The 22,401-nt window shown below is 35.1% G+C and overlaps 1 protein-coding gene across 2 annotated transcripts in view; it reads left to right on the forward strand.

Moving 5' to 3' along the window:
- The window catches only part of LOC150094204 (PEST proteolytic signal-containing nuclear protein-like), a 170,608-nt gene that overhangs the window by 41,343 nt on the left and 106,864 nt on the right, over window positions 1-22,401 (forward strand). For both annotated transcript variants that reach the window (XM_090412131.1, XM_090412132.1), the window contains exon 2: window positions 4,320-4,579. In XM_090412131.1, the coding sequence (XP_090268257.1) occupies window positions 4,320-4,579 (260 nt within the window). The remainder of the gene's footprint in view (window positions 1-4,319; window positions 4,580-22,401) is intronic.

Genomic DNA, 22,401 nt, shown 5'->3' on the forward strand with positions numbered 1-22,401 from the left:
TGTTCAAACCAGGTTTTAATTTATGAATCTGTGGATTAGAAATTAGAAAAGTATTTGATCAAAAACTAGAGATCACAGGTGTGAGAGTTCTGAGAAAACTTTGGAGAGTGAACAGATGCCATCAATGTCAGAATCACATTAAAGATGAAGATATTTATAATAAAGATATTAGAAGGAATTTGACAATGTTTGCATTCAAGAATGTATAAGCGGAGCTGAACTAAGGTCATATGGTCACTTAAACAGAAAGGAGGGCAGGGAAGTTAGCAAAACAGATGTTTGATGCCAATATGGCAGTTAAATGTGGAACATCAAGATCTAGGTGGATTAATGTTAGAAGACTAAAATCCGTGATCTTACAGTATTAAAGTGCAGACAAGTGAGACTAATTTTTATCAAAATTGTTGTGAGGATATTAGTAATAATGTAAACTTAATCATATAATATTAATATTATGCACTGTAGATCCCTCAGGACATTAATGATATGACTTCTGCAAATTTCTACCTACTTTTTTTCAGATATCCATTTTAATATATGGGATAGATATGGCTTTGTTGAAATCATTGAAAATGGATATAATAAAGAAAATTTGAGATAATTAACAAAAAGATAACATACCTCAAAACTAATGATGATTTTTGTTAGTGGTGGGTGTATTTTCTGGAATATATAGATGTATGATCAGCGTGTCTGTTCTCCAGTCAAGAGGCTGCAGGTTCGAATCCTGCCGTGGGCATGGATGTTTGTGATTGTCTGTGGAAATACTAGTGTTGGTTGCCAGCTTTAGATGGTGTTGGTGTTGTTGCGGTCAGTTGGTGGATTGTGAATGGTGAAAGCAGAGTTGTAGAGTAGATGCCCTCCTTCGATGAGTCTTTGAACTCCCTGGAGGTGACAAATAATAATAATAATACTGATTGTAAAGTATGTAAGCAGTATTTGGCAAACTGCTTACATGCTACTCTAGCATCATCTGTCATATTTTATCATTGTGTAAAAGTTTTTATTGGCATTCTGTTAAGAGTGAAGTAAGTTGCATACTGCTACCTTTTTTAAGAGCTAATTTCCATTCATAAAGGAATTTGTCTTCCTTAACAAAACATTAGAAGAAGAGTGGCTTTTATTTGCTGTATTTAGCAGCTGTGTGTATGCATCTATTAGTGTTGATTTGTTCTTCTGTTTGTGGACCTATTAGTGAGGTCCACAAACAGAATCATTTCCATATTTGTTGTGCTTTGAGATTTAGTGAGGATGTTGTGACCTTGTAGGAAGACTTGAATAAATTGAGTGATTGGGCATGGAAATGGGGATCAGAGTTCAATGTTGCAAAATATAAGGTTTTAAAATTTGGAAAACAAAGATGGGAAGCAGAATTTATGCTTGGTGAGGATACATTGTTGGAGGTGGAAGAAATAAGAGATCTGGAGGTGATAGTGGATAAGGATCTGAAATTTAGGGGACACATAGCCAAAATCGTGAAGACAACACAAAGGCTTCTGGGAATGATGCGGAGCACACTGACGTGCAGAAGTAGGGAGATTCTTGTTCCGTTGTATAAGGCTTTGATTAGGCCACACATGGACTATTGTGCTCAGATTTGGTCACCTGGTTTTCAGGAGGAGGAAGAGATGTTGGAAAGGGTCCAAAGGCAACTGACTAAGGTAGTTTCTGACCTCTGGAATGTCGAGTATGAGGAAAGATTGAGGAGATGCAATTTGCATAGTCTGGTGGACAGGAGGAAGAGGGGAGATATGATTGAGACCTACAAGTTAGTAAGGGGTTGTTATAGGATCAATGCTGGAGAAATTCTACAGAAAATAGTGGGAGAACTAGAGGTCATCTTTGGAAACTGTATAAAGAAGGTGTGACTAGGGGAGTGAGAGGCAGGTTTTTTCGTGCAGAGTTGTAAATGATTGGAATGCCTGAGAGTGTGGTGTCTGCGGGGAGTTTGAATGTGTTCAAAGCACGGTATGATGAGCTGTGTGTGTATGATAAAAGGACCTCCCAGATGAGTCTTTGACTCCATGAGGTCTTGGGTAATAATAATAATTACACTCCACTTGTGTGCACCAAATTTGGTAAATTTTTTTACTGAAAATTGTAGTTATATCAGTTTGATTGTAGTAGCATAATTTATAGTTTGGATAGACAGTTGGCTGAAATTTGATAGTCTGAATTTTATTGAAATTTAAATTGGACATATAGAGTTAAGGTTAAGTACACTTGTTTGCGTTTATCAGATCATTTCCATATTTGTTGTGCTTTGAGAATACTATTTTCTGAAAATTACTACTACTATATTACCTCTTGCCCCTTTATGTATTTTTCCATCATCATGCCACACTTTGTTTTCAAGGAATTGGCTTTTCATATTCCTGTTTTCTTTCTTTTTAATGCAAAATTGTTTACTTAAAAAATAAACCAAATACATTTACTCCTTGACTTATGAAACATTTCTCATCAATTCAAATTTTTTTAACAGAAGAATTTTTATGTGATACTATCAAACTTTTTTGTCATATTTAAACACACAAACTAATGTTTAAACAGTTGGCAACATTCTAGTTGTAACTTATACATCATACTTGCTACTTGTTTTTTGTTTTTTTTGCGATTTTCAGGGCTGTAATGTCATGACTGGAAAGAGACAAAGTGGCAATAAATGTGATCATCTGTAAATGTGGGAGAAATTGATTTAGAGATGAAAAAGAAATATGAAGTCAGACAAAGGTTTTGAACAATGGTGTGTGAGCTCTCTCTCTCTCTCTCAGCATGAACACAATACTGTAATAAAGGTATTGATCATATAAAAGAACATGTGAAAGGATGTCATTAAATTCAGTAATAATTACAAAACCATGCCCTTTATGAAATGGAACAGTTATTAAATTGAACAGCAGATATGAAGACTTTTTTTTTAAGCCAGTGATCTAAGCAAAAGATAGTCTTTATGCAGATGTTAAGCAAAAGTGCCAGGATGATTCTCAGCATTTAAAATTGTAATGGTTGGTTCACTCGTTTTAAGAATTGTTTATTTTCAGGTGAAAGTGAGTGGTGAAGGTTGTTGAATTTTTTTCTTCTGCCAATTGTCCTTCATACTTTTAAAGGACTTCACATCATTACTCGTGGCTAGTTGGGGGGAGGGGAGGTCTCTACATCATGTCTTAAAATTAAACATCTGTGATAATCTTGGATTATTAATATTGAACAATGAACTTTAGATTTTGGTGCCAACTGAGATGCAGTATTTAATCACTAATTCACTTGTCATTTTAATATTTTATATAAAAATATAAAAGAAGCTTAGTGTGCTATCTCAAGAAAGGAATTAATGGGAAAAATGTGAGTGGAGATTTTGAATGATGGCTTGCATGTAAAAAATAAGCAAATCATTAATAATTGCAAATTTCTAGGCTAGAGAAGATTTAGAGAGGGTTTTGTGTGACACTCATTCAGTGGTAATGTGGAAGCAGAATGCAATAAAGCAGCGCAAAGAAATATTCCAGTGTTTTTTATCTGAGAAATCCATAATAAGAAAAATAACCAAAGAAAGACCACTTGAAGGATGGCTTGTAAGTTAATTAAATCACTGCAAATTTGAAAGCTGGAAAAGATTTGCAAAGGATTGATATAGCAGATATTCCATGGTAGTGTTTAGCATACTACCATAAAGTAAAGCAAAGAATGTTATGGGATGTTTTTAACACTATTGTGGTAGAAAAAGGAAAGTTTATCGCTATTTTCATTGCATTTTTCTTTACTTCGGGTTATTTTTTGTATCAGAAACAGTCAACGTAGAACCTCTTGTGAAAGCATAATCAGCATTGGACTATCTTACATCTGAGTTATTATTATTATTATGTGACACCGCCAGGGAGTCCAAAGACTCATTGAGGGAGAGAGTGCCAACAGCATAGAACGATTGATCCCCTTCCAACTACTAACCGCGCTCAAACTTAACTTTTTGCGTGAGTCATTAGTAGCAGAGGCTCTACCAATCGACCAACCTTTGCTGGCATTGCAAAGATCAAATCTTGCCTCATTCAAAAAAGAGAACAACTCCTGCAGAAAGAATCGTATTATAGGTGCAAGTTTGCAGTCCTATTGGACTTTTCCTTTTGACCTGTAAATCTTCATCACTCATTCTAATTCTATTTGAACTGTGTCTTAATTCTTAATAATTATAAATTATTATTTTCTTTTTTTACTTTAAATGGCAGGAATAATGAAAAAGAGAGGTGGTTAGGTTGTTTCTGTCACCAAGCAGTTCATTAATTAGGGCATATTTCAAATTTGCCAGTGTGTTTCACCTTGACTAGGCTTGGACACCTCTCAGGACCAGGCTGACAACAGGCCATATACAGAGGGACAAACTGATGACACGACTGCTATAGCAACAGATGGAGAGAAGAGGAAATTAGACAAGGCTGAAGATAGTGGGAATGGTGAGGGAGCAGCAGATGATGGGATCACAAAGAAGCAGAAAATTTCCATAGGGTTTTCAAGAACATTTGGTGCTGCCAGAACAATCCAAGAAAAAAAGAATCCCACTCCAATCACTATTAAACTTGGAAGTCAAGTAAGTTTTTCTTTTCTTTATAATTTAAAATTTTTTTTTAAATATATATATACTATATATCCATTTATTTATTTTGCATAAAATATTTCAACTTTTTTGTTATTTGCTCTCTAACTTGCAACTTAAGTTGCTTTCTTTCTGTGTCTGAACTTTAACTAGTAAGAGATGTTTTGCATCTCTAAAAAAGAACTAGTCTACCAAAATTGAAATAAAAGTATTTTTTGTCTATGAAATTTTTATGAAAATGCTACAGAAACAAATGTTTCTGTACTTTTTTTTAATGTAACGCCCATTCACAAAAGACACATAACCTTGTAGTGGTTAGGCTGAGGGTTAGATAATCCAAGTCCTCTGCTCTAGATACTAGACATGGTGCTTTTACTGAAACCATCTATCATTTACTTTCACAAAGATCCATGAAGCATGGCATTTGAACCCACAGTACATTGGTATACTGTCCACTTACTAGCCTAGTCTGATGCCATTTTGCAGTGTGGTAAGTGTGGTTTACAGTTTGAGAAAATTTACCATGAGAAGTCATGGAAAAATAACAAAGATCTGTATTTTAGTTTTGTAAAATATGGAAAAGGTATAGGATAAGGTGCCAGGAGAAAATCTTTTCAAAACTCTACAATTGTGTGTAAATGGGCCATTATATACAGAACAGCATATATATCCTATACAGGTATCCCTTGATATATGTGGCTTTGATTAGTGCACAAAAAATTATTGTGACCATAAACTTGATATATGCGGTATGAAATTTGATTAGTGCATCCCAAAAAGTTTGAAAATAAGCAAAGCGTTAGACTTGGCCAATGAAACCGATCAGATCATGTGGTACGAGTCGTGCTCCAACGTTAGTAACCCGGTCTCAGTGCTTCAATTTATCAGTAGAGAGTGGCGCATACAGACGTATATGTGTATGTATTACAGTTTACGCTTACGGCCTATCCGCATATCACATAATTTTCAAATTATGTAAAGCATTACCCTTGATAACCATGGTATCATGTATTATTGCCTCGAAAAAGAGTAAAGAAAAACTTATTACTTTTGATACTAAAATTGACATTATTAAAAGGTTTGATAACGGAGAAAGCAAAGCAAACACCGGAAGAGCTCTAGGCTTTGGTGAATCAACATTCATCCAGAGTTTACTCATTTTCTTCTCAAATTTGGGAATTGTTTGTTTTACTGCCTTTTTTATGCCCTCTTTAAATTTCTGTTATCTATCCTTGATCTCATCTTTAGGGCAAGGGTACTTGGCAGGATCGGGAACATTAACAGCAGTAGATTGTGCCTTCTTTTAAAAATTTATCTTATATTTCTTTATTTTTAAGGGGATTGTATTTTTCTATGTTTAGAGGTTTCATTGTTTTTTTTAATTTTATTGTTGCTTTAATGACCACAGGGTTGTAGTCTGATCAAATATCAGCCCCTTGGTATGTTTTGGCTTGTAAGATGTTATTCCGGAATCTTTTCTTAATCATTATATAGTCAATCTGGTTCCTACAGCTGTCTCTGGGGCTTTTCCATGTGTAAAAGTCTTCTAGGAGGGTGGCTAAATAAAGTATTTGCTATTACCAGATTATTTTCTTCACAGAACTGTATTAATCTTTTATCTCTTGGATTTCTATGTCCCAGGCCCTGGTTTCCCATGCAGGCAGAGATCTTTTCTGAGCCTACTTTAGCATTTAGATCTCCCATAATGATAGTTATGTCATCTGATTTAGTATTGTTTAGTGCATTTTGAATGTCTTCATAGAAACATTCTACATCTTCAGCTTGACCAAGCAGCAAATTGATGTTTTGGAGATTAGTTGCCATCTGACGCATAATGATGTAACCTACCTATAAAAAATTGAGACCAAGCAGGAGTCTATATATTCACAGTTTTGTTTCAAAGAATTAAATGCCAAACGGAATAACTTCCTAAGAAAATTTTACAAAACATGACTTTTTTCCCCAAAAAAACATCAATTTGCCACTTGGTCAAGTGATGAATAACACTGTCCAATTGTAAAACAGTTTGGGATTTGTAAAATTTTGGAGTTTGGATTTGTAAAATCAGGTTTACGATAAGGGTGCACATGATCTTGCCTGTTTTTCATCATTATAATGATCGTGTTATTGAGTGAAGTTGCATTAAATCTGATATTAAAATCAAAGCATTAATATTCATTCAAGTGTTTCTTTGTGCAGGATTTATATACCTCAATAAATCCAGTGCTGGTCTTCATGAATCCTTAACTGTAAATTCTAGGCTCCTTTGTTATAAATTGAATAATTTATTGAAATGAAAAACTAACAAGTTTGGCGTGAAAATCTGCAATAAAATGACAAACTGAAAATAGGCAGCAGCATGGAAAATCAACTGTATTCTCAAGCAGAACGTATAGAACAGGTGTTTGACCACAGACGGAATCAATGAGAGGATATTAAAAATGAAGATATTAACAGAAAGGAATTTGACATCATTATTCACGAATGCATTAGCAGAGCTAAACTGAAGTAGTAATATGATTTATTTAAACAGAGAGGAAAACTAGCACATTCTGTGTTTGTCTGGATAACAGGAATAAAACTAAGTTATTGACCAAGGTATAAGCAGATTGATGCTGCAAGTCCCTTAGGAGACCAAAATATCAGATGTGATCATATTAAAGACTTGACAAATTAATTTGGAAAAAAATTGTTAATAAGAAAAGTGAAATTACTTGAATTTAATTAATTCATTCTTGTATATGTTTGTGTGCTTCATTGTCAGATGAGAAGTCACTTGACTGTGTACCTCACTCAGGCAGAATTTTACAAATTGGTCTCTATATCATCAATTTTCTGATCTGTACCTTCAAGGGGTGTTCAGGTAACTATGACAGAACTATATGATTGAGTTTACATTATTATTAATCTCCTATCAACAATTTTCCTCAGTTAGTCTATTACTTGTGAACACTCCAGTATTGTCATATCTAACATTTTGTGCTTCTAAGGCACTTCTGACTGAATCAATCCATGTAGACTTTGGTCTTCCTCTCAGTCTCTTGCCTGCTATCTTGGCATCAAACACCTGTTTTACTAACCTTCCTCACTCATTCTATTTAAGTGGCCAATACCACCTTAGATTAACTCTGCTTACACATTCTTGAATGCTAACAATGTCAAGTTCTTTTCTAATATCTTCATTTTTAATATGATTCTGTCATGTGTTCATTAATTTTTCCCAGAACCTTCATATCTGTGGTCTCTAGTCTTTGATCAAGTGTTTTATTTCTAATCCAACTCTTAGATCCATAACTTAAAACTGCTTTGAACTCTGTCATGTATACTGTTAGTTTGGTGTTTTGGCTAATTTCTCTCTCATATTCCATATAAATTTATTCATCTGGCTACCTACCATACCACTTTTGCTTATTCTGTTGTCTATTTTCATTTAACTTGCCATCTTCACTAAAACCTGTGCCTAAATGGCTGAAATATTTTACTTGTTCTATAGGATTTCCATTCAGAATGCAGCTCAAGTTTTCTATTTACTAAAATAAAGAGCCAAAAGGCTTCATTTTGGTAATGCAAAATTATATAAATCAAGTGTATATTAAACCCACCATTATTTCAAAGCTGAATGCAGAAACTATCAAAGTTTCATACAAAATTTGACCGTAAGCTCTCTCGTCAAATTTCGAATGAAAATTTCATAGTTTCTGGATTTGGCTTTGAAATAATGCTGGATTTTATAATTACCGTATTGTCGGCGTATAAGACGCACTTTTTTCTTTGAAAATAGGTTGCTTCTCTGAAAAACAGGATGCGTCTAATACGCCAATACTCAGTTTTATATTACTTTCATTTCTGGAAACTTTCTCTGTTCTGAGTTACACGATTTCTTTCTTGCTTCCTTGCGGTGTGTGAGAGCATTCCAGTTACATGGAGTTCAGTGGATGCGCATGCACTGTCATCGACAATCACAGCTGTGTTCCTGTTCTATTAAACTTTCCAATTGTTGTCGCAGTTGTTGTGAACGGTGATAAATTTCTGCCGTTAAATTTTCTCTAAATTTCTTGGCAAATTATGGCTGAAAAATGTCGGTATTGCTACAATATTGCATACAAGCTACATGTGATTGCGTATGCTAAAGAACATGGAAACAGGGCTTAGGTATTTGTCGAAAGTAGACCTACTTATTACTTTATATTTGAAATACTGTAAATTCATTATAATATTCAGTGCTAAAGTTTTTTTCTTAAAAAATGTGGTCAAAAAAGGAGGTGCGTCTTATATGCTGGCAAATTCAGTAAGTTTTCTATGTTCCTTATTTTCATAGTTTTTGGTCTTTTTATTGCTGAATTTAATGCCAAATATGTTAGTTGTTATTCAATTTAGAGAATCCTTCTGACTTACACTAGATGTGTTTAGGAGTACAGCATGTGCATAAAGCAAAGCGAGCTAAGTTTGACATCTCCAATTTTGATTTTAGACTGTCATTTTCTTTCATAATGTGCATCCTTGTCTTACTCCTGATTTTACATCAAACCATCTTCCTGTATTTCCTTCGTTTCTAACTGCTGACTTACAACTTAAGTACAGTTGTAAGTTGGTCTTTATAATGTTCCATTTAACTCATATAATTGTAGTGTTTTAAAAAGCTTTTCTCTGGTCACCTTGTCATTCCCGTGTGACTTGGAGAAAGAACAAGCTGGGTTCAGCTTGTTCTTTCCCCAAGTATTGATATGCACTACTTTTTGCATTTCTGTTGAAAATGTTCTAGTATGGTTCTGTCACTGCTTGTTTCATTTAACAATATTTCAAAGTAATTACTCCAGACATCTAGGATGTCCTTATCTTCAGTTTTCATGTTGCCTTTGTCATTTTTGATTTTCTTTACAGTTCTCTTTCCTCTCTTTTTGAGCCTTTTCAGTAGCCTCCAGAATATTTTGCCACCTTCCTAATATTTTCTATATTCTTTTAAGTCTTCCCATGAATTTGAGAAAGGAATGTATATGCAACTTCATAGAAAGAAAAGTTTACATGTGTGTTCTAATTATCAGTCAGATCATGAAAATTTTGATATGTACAGGTGGTGATGAATGCAAATACATACATACATCTTCAAGGCTCACTCTTCCTAATTGGGTTGTGGGGGCAAGAGCTGCAAGGGGAACTTCCAATGGTCACGATCCTCTGCCACCAAGCTCAGGTGTACTGGTGGGATTCCCAAACGTGTCCACCCAAGGTTTTGGATATAATCTATCCAGCGAGTCCTTGGCCTTCCACGTGGCCTCCCACCCTCTGGCTTGGCAAAGAGGGCCTGCTGAGGGAGCCTCTCTTGTGGCATTCTGACCAGGTGCCCGTACCAACGTAACTGTGATCTCTCGATACGGAGAAGCAGCGGTTGAGTATTGAGGGTTTCCCGAATTGCAGAGCTTCTGACTCTGTCGAGTTTTGTCAGCCCCGCAACCCCTCGAAGGAACCTCATTTCAACTGCTTGGATTTGTGTCCGCATTCTTTCGGTCATTACCCAACTCTCATGACAATAGGTGAGGATGGGGACATAGACTGTATTGAAGACAGCCAGCTTTGCCTTCTGGCTTAACTCCCACTTCAATACTAACGAATGGCCAAGCTCCTGCAATATTGAGCTTGCTAAGCCAATTCGAGTATCTAGCTCTACGTCCCATTTTCCATCATTCGTGAATATGGACCCAAGGTATTTAAACTTCTCCACCTGCCTCATTGGGACTACACTTACATTTAGAGTGCACTCGGATGGTTGTCTTGAGACCACAAATGTTTCAGTTTTGGCCACACTGATCTTCATTTCGGCGTCTGCACAAACAGCTACAAACCTATCCAGGGTCCGCTGAAGGTCATCTATGGAAGAGCTAAGCAGAACTAGGTCATCTGCAAAAAGCAGACGTCCAATGCTACATTTTCCAATTCTGATGCACTCACTGCCTCGGCTGTGCCTATCAATCCAGTCCATAAATATTATGAAAAGGAAGGGTGACAGAACACACCCTTGACGGAGGCCAACGGAGACTGTGAAAGGTTCAGACTTTGTGCTGTTTACCCTGACACAAAATTCTGGGCATTCATACAGGGACTTGATGACAGCTAATAGTTGACCATTTACTCCATACTCCTGTACTACTTGCCAAAGCTTATCCCGAGGGACCCGGTCATGTGCCTTCTCCAAGTCCACAAAACATGTGTAGGCATTCTTGGCATATTCCCAAGATTTCTCAAAGACTTGCCTTAAAGTGAAGATTTGGGCAGTTGTGCTTCTACCAGGACGGAAGCCACATTGTTCTTCCTGGAACTTTGACTCAACTATGCTCCTGCACCGTCTTTCCAAGCACTTAGCATACACTTTCCCAGGCAGGCTGAGCAGAGAGATGCCACGATAGTTACTGCAATCCTTCTGGTCTCCCTTCTTAAAGACTGGTATTATTATGCCTGTCTGCCATTGCTTTGGTGCTCGCCCAGATATCCAAGCAGCCTGACACACTCGAGTCAGCCAGAGAACACCGTCTCGATTTAAGGCTTTTAGCATTTCGGGCCGAATTTCATCATCGCCAGCAGCCTTGCCCGATTTTAGCGATTTTATTGTTAAATGGACCTCTTCTGCTGTGAGACTAGTCATTACCCTGATCTGCACCTCTTGGATGTCCACAACTGCTGGGCCACCTGGGTTAAGAAGGCTCTCAAAGTATTCCCTCCATCTGTGGAGGATATCCTTCTCGGTTGTTAAAAGTGCACCATCAGAGGCCTTAATTGCCCTTGCTGTGCACGATTTCCTCTCTCAAAGGTAGTGGATGGTCTGCCAGAATACTTTGTTTGCATTTGCATAGGATGAGTCTAATCTTTCTCCAAAGGATTCCCAAGCCTTCTGCTTTGCTGTCTTTACTGCCTTAGCAGCAGCTTTTCGTGCCTCAGCATACCGCAAACGCATCTCAGGTGACCTGACTCTAAGCCATGTTAGGTAGGACTCCTTTTTTGCCCGGACAGTTTTTAGGACACCTTGGTTCCACCAAGGTGTCCTTTTCTCACTGCCCGTTGCCACGCCAAGCCGCTTTCTGCCACACCATGAGAGTGCAGAGGCAGTGACAGCTGTTCTGAACAGCTTCCATTCCTCCTCAACATCTGCAGTGTGCTTGGGAATCTCTTTGAACCTGGAGGAAATGTCATCTGCAAAATTCTTCCTCACAACCTCATTTTCCAATGTCTCCCATTTCACGCGGTATAGCTGCTTAGGCCTACCAGCGTTGATGGTAGCATCTGGTTTCTGAAGCCGTAGAGTGCACACAACAAGGTGGTGGTCAGTTGACAGTTCTGCCTCTTTTCTCACACGAACGTCCAACACTGAGTAAAATAGGTCTGCTGAGACTATAAAGAAGTCAATCAGAGACTTTTGTTCTAATGTATCCCTGTACCAGGTATACTTATGGACTTCTCGGTGCTGGAAGAAGGTATTCATTATGGACAAGCTGTTAGTACAGCAGAAGTCCAGTAATTTTAACCCATTCACGTTAAGGTCGGGGGCACCGTTCCTCCCAACCACACCCCCTCCATGTCTGGTCATCTGTTCCAACATGTGCATTGAAGTCATCCATTAGCAGGACTGATTCCATGTCTGCCACCCTGTCAAAAGCAGCATCCACTTCCTCTAGGAAGGCAGAGTATTCTGACTCCAGATTAGGTGCATAGGCTTGCACCACAGCCAAATCATGGTTTTTCATCTGAAGCCTTAACACACATACCCATTCCCCCCAATGGGATCCACTCAGCAACACAGTCTGACAGCTGGGGGCTTGTGAACGCAAGTAACAAAGGAAATTCCGTGTCATACAATCATTAGTTTGAAATGCAGATTGTGTACAAAGCTTCACAATTTCTTATTTATACATTTTTATCTTTGTGATTTTCAAAAAATTGAAAGAATAAGGGATTAGCAACTCTCTCCTTGGAAATAAATTCCAGAAACTAAAATGAGTTCTTTCTTGGTATAAAAAAATGGAAGAATAAACTTTGGCATTTCTTAGAATAATTTTACTTATCCTATAATTTTTTGTTATTTTGAAATAGGTTAATTAGAATGTGTTTCTGTTACAATGAAGCTACTTTTTTGGGGTAGAGTGTGTTTGTAGGAGAGAGAATTAATATAGTGTGTATTTGCTAGGAATATTTCTTTAGAAAACAAAAACCAAAAATAAAAAAAAGAGATGATTAGAAATTGAAAATAAAGAAATGTACGTGGAGGCACAAAGATTTTTCTTTCTTTTGTGCCATTCGTTATGAAACTTGTGGAAGGGTTTTTTTTAACTTAAAAAAAAACTTGCACTTATAGTCAGAAGCTTCTAAAATATTTTGCCACTGTATAAACAATCTGGTCAGCACCCTTCTAAAACATTTTGCCACTGTATAGTTCTGTATAAACAAGAATAATGCTGCACAGTTTTAGTTGATCAACATTTAGTGATATCCAGTCCATCATTAGTGTGATTATTAGTTTGTATTTCTAAACATTTTGCTTAATTTTACCCTTGCAAGTTGTCTCATTGAAACCAAAACTAAAATGCGTTAACAAATTTCTGTAAAGATCCTAAATATCAAATTTTATTAATATCTGACCAACTAGACCTGTAAAGGAATGGCCTTTGGTGAGGAGAATGTGTTTACATCATGCTGACCAGAAAGGTGATAGATGATGCTTTAAGTGGACTCTGGTATATTCTGGAAATTTCTCTTTCGAGTTCAATTAAGATGTGTGTTATTTTGTTTTGCTTAGAAAGGAGAGAACTAGGTAGTTGTGAAGAATCATTCACTGGTTCATGTGTTATAACAGTCGTTTACTGAAGAACTTAATTTTATTCACTTAAGTGAAATATTAAATGATTCACTATTTACCTTCTTTGAAATTCTTGCCCATTATTGAAAAGTGTGTGCTTGAAGTTTCTATTTCTAAAAGTGTCATCCCTCGAAGGAGGTTGGCAACCAGGTCACAGAAAAAAAACGAAAAAAGCTTTGTATTTCATTTTCTCTGTCCATGATATTTTCAACATTCTTCTGATGGTCCACATTTCAAAATCTTCTAATTTTTTCTCTACTTCTTTATTTAGAGTACTATTGTAGAGTAGGATTGACCAGATATAGCCCTATTAATCTTTTTCTTGTGTATATGCTGATGTCTCTGGATGTTAGAACAGTTTTCATATCAACAAAGGCTTTTCTTGCTATCTATTTGTTTTATTTCTTTAAGGGAATTTCCTCCTCCTTTAAATGTTTGTCTCCGATATATTAAAAGATTTAACCTATTCAATTTTCTTTTGATATGATCATGCACTTTGTTTTCTTCAGATTAATAATTAATCCTATGTCTAAGCTTCTGTTGTAAATTTCTGACTAAGTTTTGAAGATCAGATTCAGCAGTAAGGACTATGTCATCTGCATACCTGAAGTTGTTGAAATTCCTACCCTGACTTTTTAGATCCTTCAGTTCTGCGATATCTTTAAAAATTTGTTCACTATATATATATATATATATATTATGTAATAAAGGTGTGATAAGACACATCCTTTTCTTACTCCTTTGTTATTTCAAAGCTGTCAGAATATACATTTTGTATCTTATTGAGGCTATTTGATTCCATTATATATTTGTAATTATATGTAGATGTTTTCCTTTTTAGACCATTATTCTGTAGGATATGTATTAATTTCTTCTGATCTATTTTATCAAATGCTTTGGTGTAATCAATAAAATATATGCTTTTCTGGTTATCAAGGCTTCTTTCACATGTTTTCAGATTGAAAATCCCTTCTCTGTACCTTTGTCTTTTTGAAAATCTAATTGAGTGTCTTCTGTTTCTGTTGACAAAGTGCCTTTTATTCTTTCTAGGATTATTCTCAGTAATAATTTTGTAACATGACTTGTTATACTTATTAGTCTATATTCTGAACATTCGAAAGTTCTTGAAATTGCGGGGATAGTAACAAAGATGGATTTCCTTAGATTCATCAGGATGATCCTGTATCATATATATTGTTAAAAATAACTTTTAGAACATTAATTGTGTTTTCAGTTAATTTGTTCAATAATTCGATAGGAATCTGATCGGGGTGTTTTTACCTGTTTCCATTTGACTTATATCTTCATATATAATTTGTTTACCATTCATATTTTGTATATCTGGTGCATCTGTGCGATCAGCGTCAAACAGTTATTTTCTATATTCCTTCCATCTTTTATACAAAGATTATGGTTGAAAATTTTCTTTTTATTTGTTAGAGCTTGGATTGATTTATGTGTTTCTTTACTATTGTGTTTGTTGTCCAATTCCTCTATATTTTTATGTTTTTCATTTAGCCACTTGTCTTTACCCTTCCTGCGTTCATTTTTTTTTTATCATTTTACTGAGTATTTTATACTGGTGTATTTTCTTTTTTCATCTTTCATAAATTCTAATATTGATTGTCATTAAGAGTTTTTTTCTTTTTGTATTTAATTTTTGGAATAATCTCATTGGCTGTCTCATATATTGCACTTCTAAACTTTAACTATCTGTTTTCAGTTTCTTCTGTGTTGCTAAGTAGTTCTGAGTTAAACACCATTATGTTGTCAGGTTTATTCAGAGCTGTCAAGTTTTTCACTATGATTGTTTTTAGAAATGTTTTTTAATTTAATCTTTAAAGTAGCCACAACAGGGTTATGGTCTGAACCTATATCAACACCAGGATATGTTTTGATGTTGGTTATATTATTTTTGTATCTATTAGAGTTATCAGGATTTGTCCAAGTATATAGTCTGCACTTTGCATGTTGAAATCAAGTATTCATCATGCGTAGGTTGTTTTGAATGCAAAATTGTATCAATCTCTCACCTCTTTCATTTCTTGCACCCAATCCAAATTTTCCAAAACCAAATTTTCTTTCCCTTCTCCAACCTTTGCATTCAAGTCACTCATCATTATGAGTATCTCGTTTGATATAAAATATTCTATAGATCACCTCATGATAATGCTATGCACTGATGATGGCCTGTTAATTTCTGGCTCAAATATTTGCAACAATAAAAATTCTTTATTCTTGTGAATATGTGTTTAATAATGTTTACTGTGTCTCAAGTGCCATTAAATACAAATTAAGAAAAATTTTACTAGTTCTGTGATTGCTAAGGAGGTTAGCACAAAAGTTAATCTTTTAGAAGCAATACAGTTTATGGTTGAATAGTCTTCTTCTTCTTCCTTCAGGCTTATAGGCCAAGTGGCCTGTTCCGGACTCAATTCCATCTTTTTAAGGGTCTTCCTCTGCATCGAGTATCTTTTGGGTAGTAATGCTTGTTAACTATTGGTTGAATAGTTAATGAGAAATAACCATCAAAACTATTCAAAACTGATTGCTTGCTATGGTTCTAAGCATTCAATCATGAATAGTGAAAACGATGTCTCATTAGACGTGAACCACATGAGAAACTATGAATACTTTGCATCCATTGATGATTATCTTCAGTACCAAAATGAAAATGAAGATTTTGAAGATGAAATTATGGATAAAATTGTACCGAGACATCAGAAGATCAAGAAAGTGAAAGTTTATAAGTCAGTAATTTTGCTATTCAGTAAATGAAAACCTTGTCTAAACTTGTCTTATGTCTTGTGTACATACACCTTTTAAAACTGTTTATGTGCAACTTTGTGTAACTGCAGCATCCTTTCAGTTGGAAGAAATTATACTCTCATTGTGGCCCAATTAACTGGAGTTCACCACACACATAGCTCATTGGTATTGATGTCATTTGATTGGATAAATGCTTCTTCAGATAAATGCAAGTTTTAAGAACTGGTAGGGTTTTCCTCCCAGAAATGCAGATTTTTCAACCTGAAAAATGTTAAAAACTGACCAGAACACAACTTGCAGACAATGCATATAGGATTAATTAACCTATCATAAGCAGGTCACCAAGAAACCAAGCCAAGTTACTTGGTTGTGACAGGATTCTAGGACTTAGAATTTGTTGTCATCTTGACCAACTTATTATAATGCATGAACAGAAAACTTATAGGTAACAGCCATGTTAGGTTAGGTAGCTGTAAATAATTTAATTTGAAAAATATTGGCATTTTTGGACCTTCTATATACTACAGTGATTATCTGACCTTCAAATAACCAAATTTTATTTATTTTTTTTTAAATCATTCATTGAACAGGTTACCATTTGACATAATTAAGAGATAATTTTGTGCATGCTTCTAAGCAATAGATTGACAGCTCAAAATATTTATTCACTTCTCATGAAGGCTATGGATCTGAAATTTTGTATAGTTATCATTTATTGTGCAATTGGAAAATTCTGGAGGAAAAAAAGTAAATCTTGTAAGACTGGGTTTTTTCCCCTTAAAAGTGATCCAGGATACAGTAGACACCCATGACAGTAATCCATTATGACAAAATGATGCACTTTAATGAACTTTGGAAAAGTTTTAAACCTTCATGATAACAAATTGAATTTCCTAGCACAGGACATGGTGGGAAATTATATGTTGATGATATAATGCAAAGGAAAATCATAGATAATGAAAGAAAGGAGATCATGAGGAAGTAAAAGAAAATCTTGAGAACATGAAAACATTTTTTTATTCTGTTTTTATAGAATAAAAGAAATCATCAGAAATGGAACACTGACAAGAGAATAGAGAGGATTGGTAAGAAAATCATAACTGCAGCACATAAAATGACAGCATGAAAAAGCACTAGAAGAACATGAAATTATAGAAATGAAAATTCAGAATTAATGTTTAAATTTCCAAACGCTACATTTGTTAACATTTCGTTTGTCACTTACCTGAAATCGTCATAATGAACTGAATATGTGCAGACTTTACCATTTAAATCAAAAATTTAGGTCAAAAACAAAATCATAGATGTAGAATTTTTTTACCTTATGGATAAAGAATCTTTCAGACTTTATGTTAAAATGAGCTGTTACCTGAACAGATTTCATAATATGAAATGTATATTTGTAATATTTCTTTAATTTGCAGTTCTAAGAGAACAGTATCAATTTATACACCAGAGCTGACATTCACACCAGTTGTGTCAATCACTTTACCCTGCTTCACAGGCTGACTAATGTGTAGGACCCCTTCCTCTTTGTAATTGGAGCCGGCCTGCTTGGCCAAGTGATTCACATCTCCGCTCTCCAGCCCAAGAGGCTGTCAGTTTGAACCCACCAGAGGCATGGATGTTTGTGATTGTCCTATTAACCATATATACTGCTGTGACCTGTGTCTGGGCACAGTATGATTTTGATGTCTTTGTGCCATAAAAAGCAAAAATAACTAACTTTGTAATTGAAGGTTGGACAGTTATAAAGTTTATTTCTTTTTTTTTTTTAATTCTTAAACCAAAATTTTTTTTGGTTTAAGAATATTTCAGGTAAGTGATATCACTTTAAGCTCAAGTAGCATTTCAAAATTTAAACATTAACCTCCCAACCAGCTGAATTGGATGACTCAGACACCTTAGGATTTTTCATGGATCAAAACATCATTAATCAAAACAACGTGCGATTACTTGGAATTCATTATCTTTTGATATTTGAACTTTTTGTCGCACAATTTATTTACTGTTTGTTCCCAAAGATAAAAAGAATTTCACGTGTGAAAATAAATACTGAATCCTGAAATGACCACAGATCCTTTGCAATGAATTTATCGAGTAGTAGTAAATTTGCTGTCTTTCATTGTACTGACAGTATTGCAGAAATTGTTTTCAAATGCTTGCATTGAAAATCATAATGTTAAGTATAATTTTTTGCAAAAAAGATTTATGAAAATAAATATGAATTTTTTTGTTTTCTTTCTTTGCAAAATACCATTATATGGATCACAATACTTCGTTTTTAAAAACAAGTTTTTCTGTTTTTGTGAACAAATGATGTTAAATTACTTGAAAGTTTATTTTTCACTTGGTTAGAGTATAATAAATTTAGTTTAATCCTTTATCCAAGTGTGAGCAAACAAAGTTTGCGCCTGAAAGGTGGTGTAAGGTGGTGTACAACCTTATCCCAGTCCTGAAGATACTTTCAGGCGCAAACTTTGTTTGCTCACACTTGGATAAAGGATTAAACTAAATTTATTATACTCTAACCAAGTGAAAAATAAGCTTTCAACATCTTTCTCTAAATCCAGAGTAATTTATTAAAAAAGGGTGGCACACAATTTGGCAATTCCTATAGGTAAAGATAACCTGCTAATGTTTCTGCCTGTTATCTCAACTCGGGCCTGGCTCCCACTGAAGAGACCTCAATAAAGGTCGAAACTAGTCTGGGTAGTGGCCCTTCCCTTAATGCATAACATTAGACATATCCACAAGGAGATGTGTTTTGCATTATAGGAGATACTGAGACAGGAGGGTTGGTAGCTTGCTTCACCTTTGCAACGAGTTGTCCTGGTGTTGTACCACCTTACCCCAGTCCTGAAGATACTTTCAGGCGCAAACTTTGTTTGCTCACACTTGGATAAAGGATTAAACTAAATTTATTATAGATGTTAAATTACATTACTTGCTTTCTAATTGTGAGACTTTTTTTTAATATCAAAACATTTATATCCATTGATATTTCAGCATTATACTCATTCACTTTTGCTTTTTACTTAAAATTGCAACAGGCAATTTATAGCTTTTTGTTGTATCCCCTCCCCTCTCTGTCCAAATTTCTGCTGTTTTGAAAGTTTTTACAGACATTACTCAAAATCTATTGCTTCATTTTACCATTTTTGACAAAAGAAATAAAGCAATAATATTGTTGCATCTGTTGAAGCAGGTAAGTGTAATTCTGGACTATTTTTTGCAATCTACAATCAGTTGTTTAGCTGTTTGCTGAAATTATTCATCATCATCAAATTCCTGACATGTACCCTCAAGGGCACATGTCAGGAATGATAGTACTACATGAAAATTTTACATCATTACTAACTTCCTATCTACAATTTTCCTCCAAATCAGTCTGTTACTTGTCAAAACTCCAACATTATCAGATCTTATGTTTCTATCGTCTAAGGCACTTTCTTCCGTATCAATCCACCTATATCTTGGTCTTCCTGTGGGTCGTTTTGCTGCCAACCTGGCAGAGAACACTTGTTTTGTTAATCTTTCCTTGCCCATTCTGTTTAAGTGACCATAACACCTGAAATTAGCTCTGCTAACGCATTCCTGGATGCTGACAATGTCAAGTTCTTTCCTAATATCCTCGTTTTTAATATGATATTGCCATTGATGCCATCTGTTCATGCCTATAATCTTTCTCAGGACTCTCATATCTGCGGTCTCTAGTCTTTGGTCAAGTGTTTTATTTCTGACCCAGCTCTCAGATCCATAGGTTAAAACTGGTTTGAACACTGTCTTGTATACAGCTAATTTAGTGTTCCGACTAATTTCTCTCTTATTCCGTATGAATTTATTCAATTGACTGCCTACCATACCAGCTTTGTTGATTCTGCTGCCTATTTCCATATTTAATTTACCATCTTCACTAAAAATCGTGCCTAAGTAGCTGAAATGTTTTACTTGTTCTATAAGTTCTCCATTCACAATGCATTTGACATTTTCAATGATTCTGCCTATTTTCATTGTCTTTTTATTGCTGACCTTCATACCATATCTATTACAACAGCTATTCAATTTAGTCAAAGAATCTTGCAGACTTGTAGCGGATTTATTTAGAAGTATAACATCATCCACATAAAGCAAAGAGCTGACATTAACATCTCCAATTCTGATATCATGTTTAATGCCACTTTCCTTCATAATGTGATCCATATAGATAATGAATAACAGACGGGATAATGTACATCCTTGTCTCATGCCAGATTTAACATTAAACCATCGTCCTGTACTTCGTTCAATTCTAACTGCTGACTTACAACTCAAATAAAGACTTAGTATTGCTTGATATAATACCCCATTGACACCATATAACTGTAGTGTATTGAATAGCTTCTCTCTTGGCACCTTATCATATGCCTTTTCCAGATCGACAAAACTTAAATACAGATCTTTGTTATATTCCCATGCTTTCTCAACTATTTGTCGTAAAGTAAAGAACTGATCCTGACAGCCACTGTTTGGCCTGAATCCAGCTTGTTCTTCACCGAGCTTTTCTTCCACAATTCTTCTCAACCATTTCTCAAGTATACTTGCATAGATCTTGCCAGGAACACTCAGTAGGGAAATACCTCTGTAATTCTCACATTCAGTTTTATTTCCCTTTTTTATATATGGGTACTATTAGAGCTCTAAAGGGTCAAAGCTGTATAACTGAGAGGAGACCTCCACACAGCCTTTAAAGGAATGCGGAGAACCAACCAAGGCTTCTGACCTAATGTCCAGTCCTCACCTTCTCATGGTGCACCCTGTTGGGTATCTACCTGGATACTGAATGAACGAGGATGTGCTGCCAATTTGGGATTTAGCCGACCAAATTGTACTCTTATTGGCTTAAACCAATATAGAAAATGATGGTACAACATGAAATTATTCTAAGTTTTATAAATGCTATGCCATATTTTCACCATATAAAATCTATTTACATGCATGCCACAAAAAAAGAAGTTTACTGGTGTTAGTTTACTATCACTGTTGCTGGCTGGCATTTCTGAAATAAGCTGTCTTAGAAATACTAGATAATAATCCTTTCAGCTGGAGGAAAAGACTAAAAGCATAGATTACTCTCATTGCTGTCAAGAAAGAAAAAGTACACTTCCTCAGAAGTTGCACTAAAGAGCCTCAAGTTGTAGTGGGAAACATCAGCAATGTCTTTTTCATTTTATTGACAGCAGACATCCTAAAAGAAATAGATAAATTCTTTTACAGGCTGATAGAGTATTTATATCAAAATAATTTAATTTATAATAATAAATTTCACTTTTATTATTGAACAATAAATTATTTGATACAATTATTATGGAAAGAGCGGATTTGATTTTTTTAAAAAAAGGTACATAACTGTTAGATAAACATGCATTTTTTTTAGGGGGGGGGGAATCACCCACCTGATCAACCTGCAGATAATTCAGATAAATTATTTTCAAAACCATTCACTAGACCATCAGTTCCCAACCGGTGGTATGCGTACCCCCTGGGGGTACGTGTTGGGCCGTTCAGGAGTACATGAAAAATAATCAGTAATGGCAGAAAAACAAGTGAAGTAAACAAAATGCAAAACGTTAATTATGGAACAATAAATGTACCTCTTTTTTTTTAAGCTATTTTAAAAACAAGGGGTACAATTTATATAAATGGGTTTAAATGGGTACACAAGTGGAAAAAGATTGGGAACCACTGCACTAGACAATTGTTACAAACATAAATCACTTGGGGAACATGCTCATACATTTTAATGTAAAATAGTAAAAATGTAGCTACTTCAAAAATGTCACATATCTCAGCTAGCAGTAAATGCAGTTTTCAAATGTGCAGTGATTTTTTCTTTGTACTACAAGAAAATATCAAATCATGATAAGAAGAATATGAAGAGGAGAATACTACGTATTTTTCCTATTCTTTCTTTTTTTTTTTTTTTTTTTCTCTAAGTTAATGTCATTCTTATGGTTATTTCTGATGTTCATTTGTTGTTTTTTTTATCTACACAAACAATCGTGTACAATAACATAGAGCAATATACTTACTAGCTCTCAGTATCTAGTAAAGTCCTATGGTTTTCGAGGAGTATGGGTGAGTTCTGCTGGCTCCTTCCTCATTCCCGTGAGATGGCTGCAATCAGGTGCTATTCGACGGTTGTCGTCTTGCAAGTTCTCTCCCT

The sequence above is a fragment of the Typopeltis vanoorti genome, chromosome 22, assembly GCF_054136105.1.
Source record: "Typopeltis vanoorti isolate ZY-2024b chromosome 22, IOZ_Tvanoo_1.0, whole genome shotgun sequence".
Lineage (NCBI taxonomy): Eukaryota > Metazoa > Arthropoda > Arachnida > Uropygi > Thelyphonidae > Typopeltis > Typopeltis vanoorti.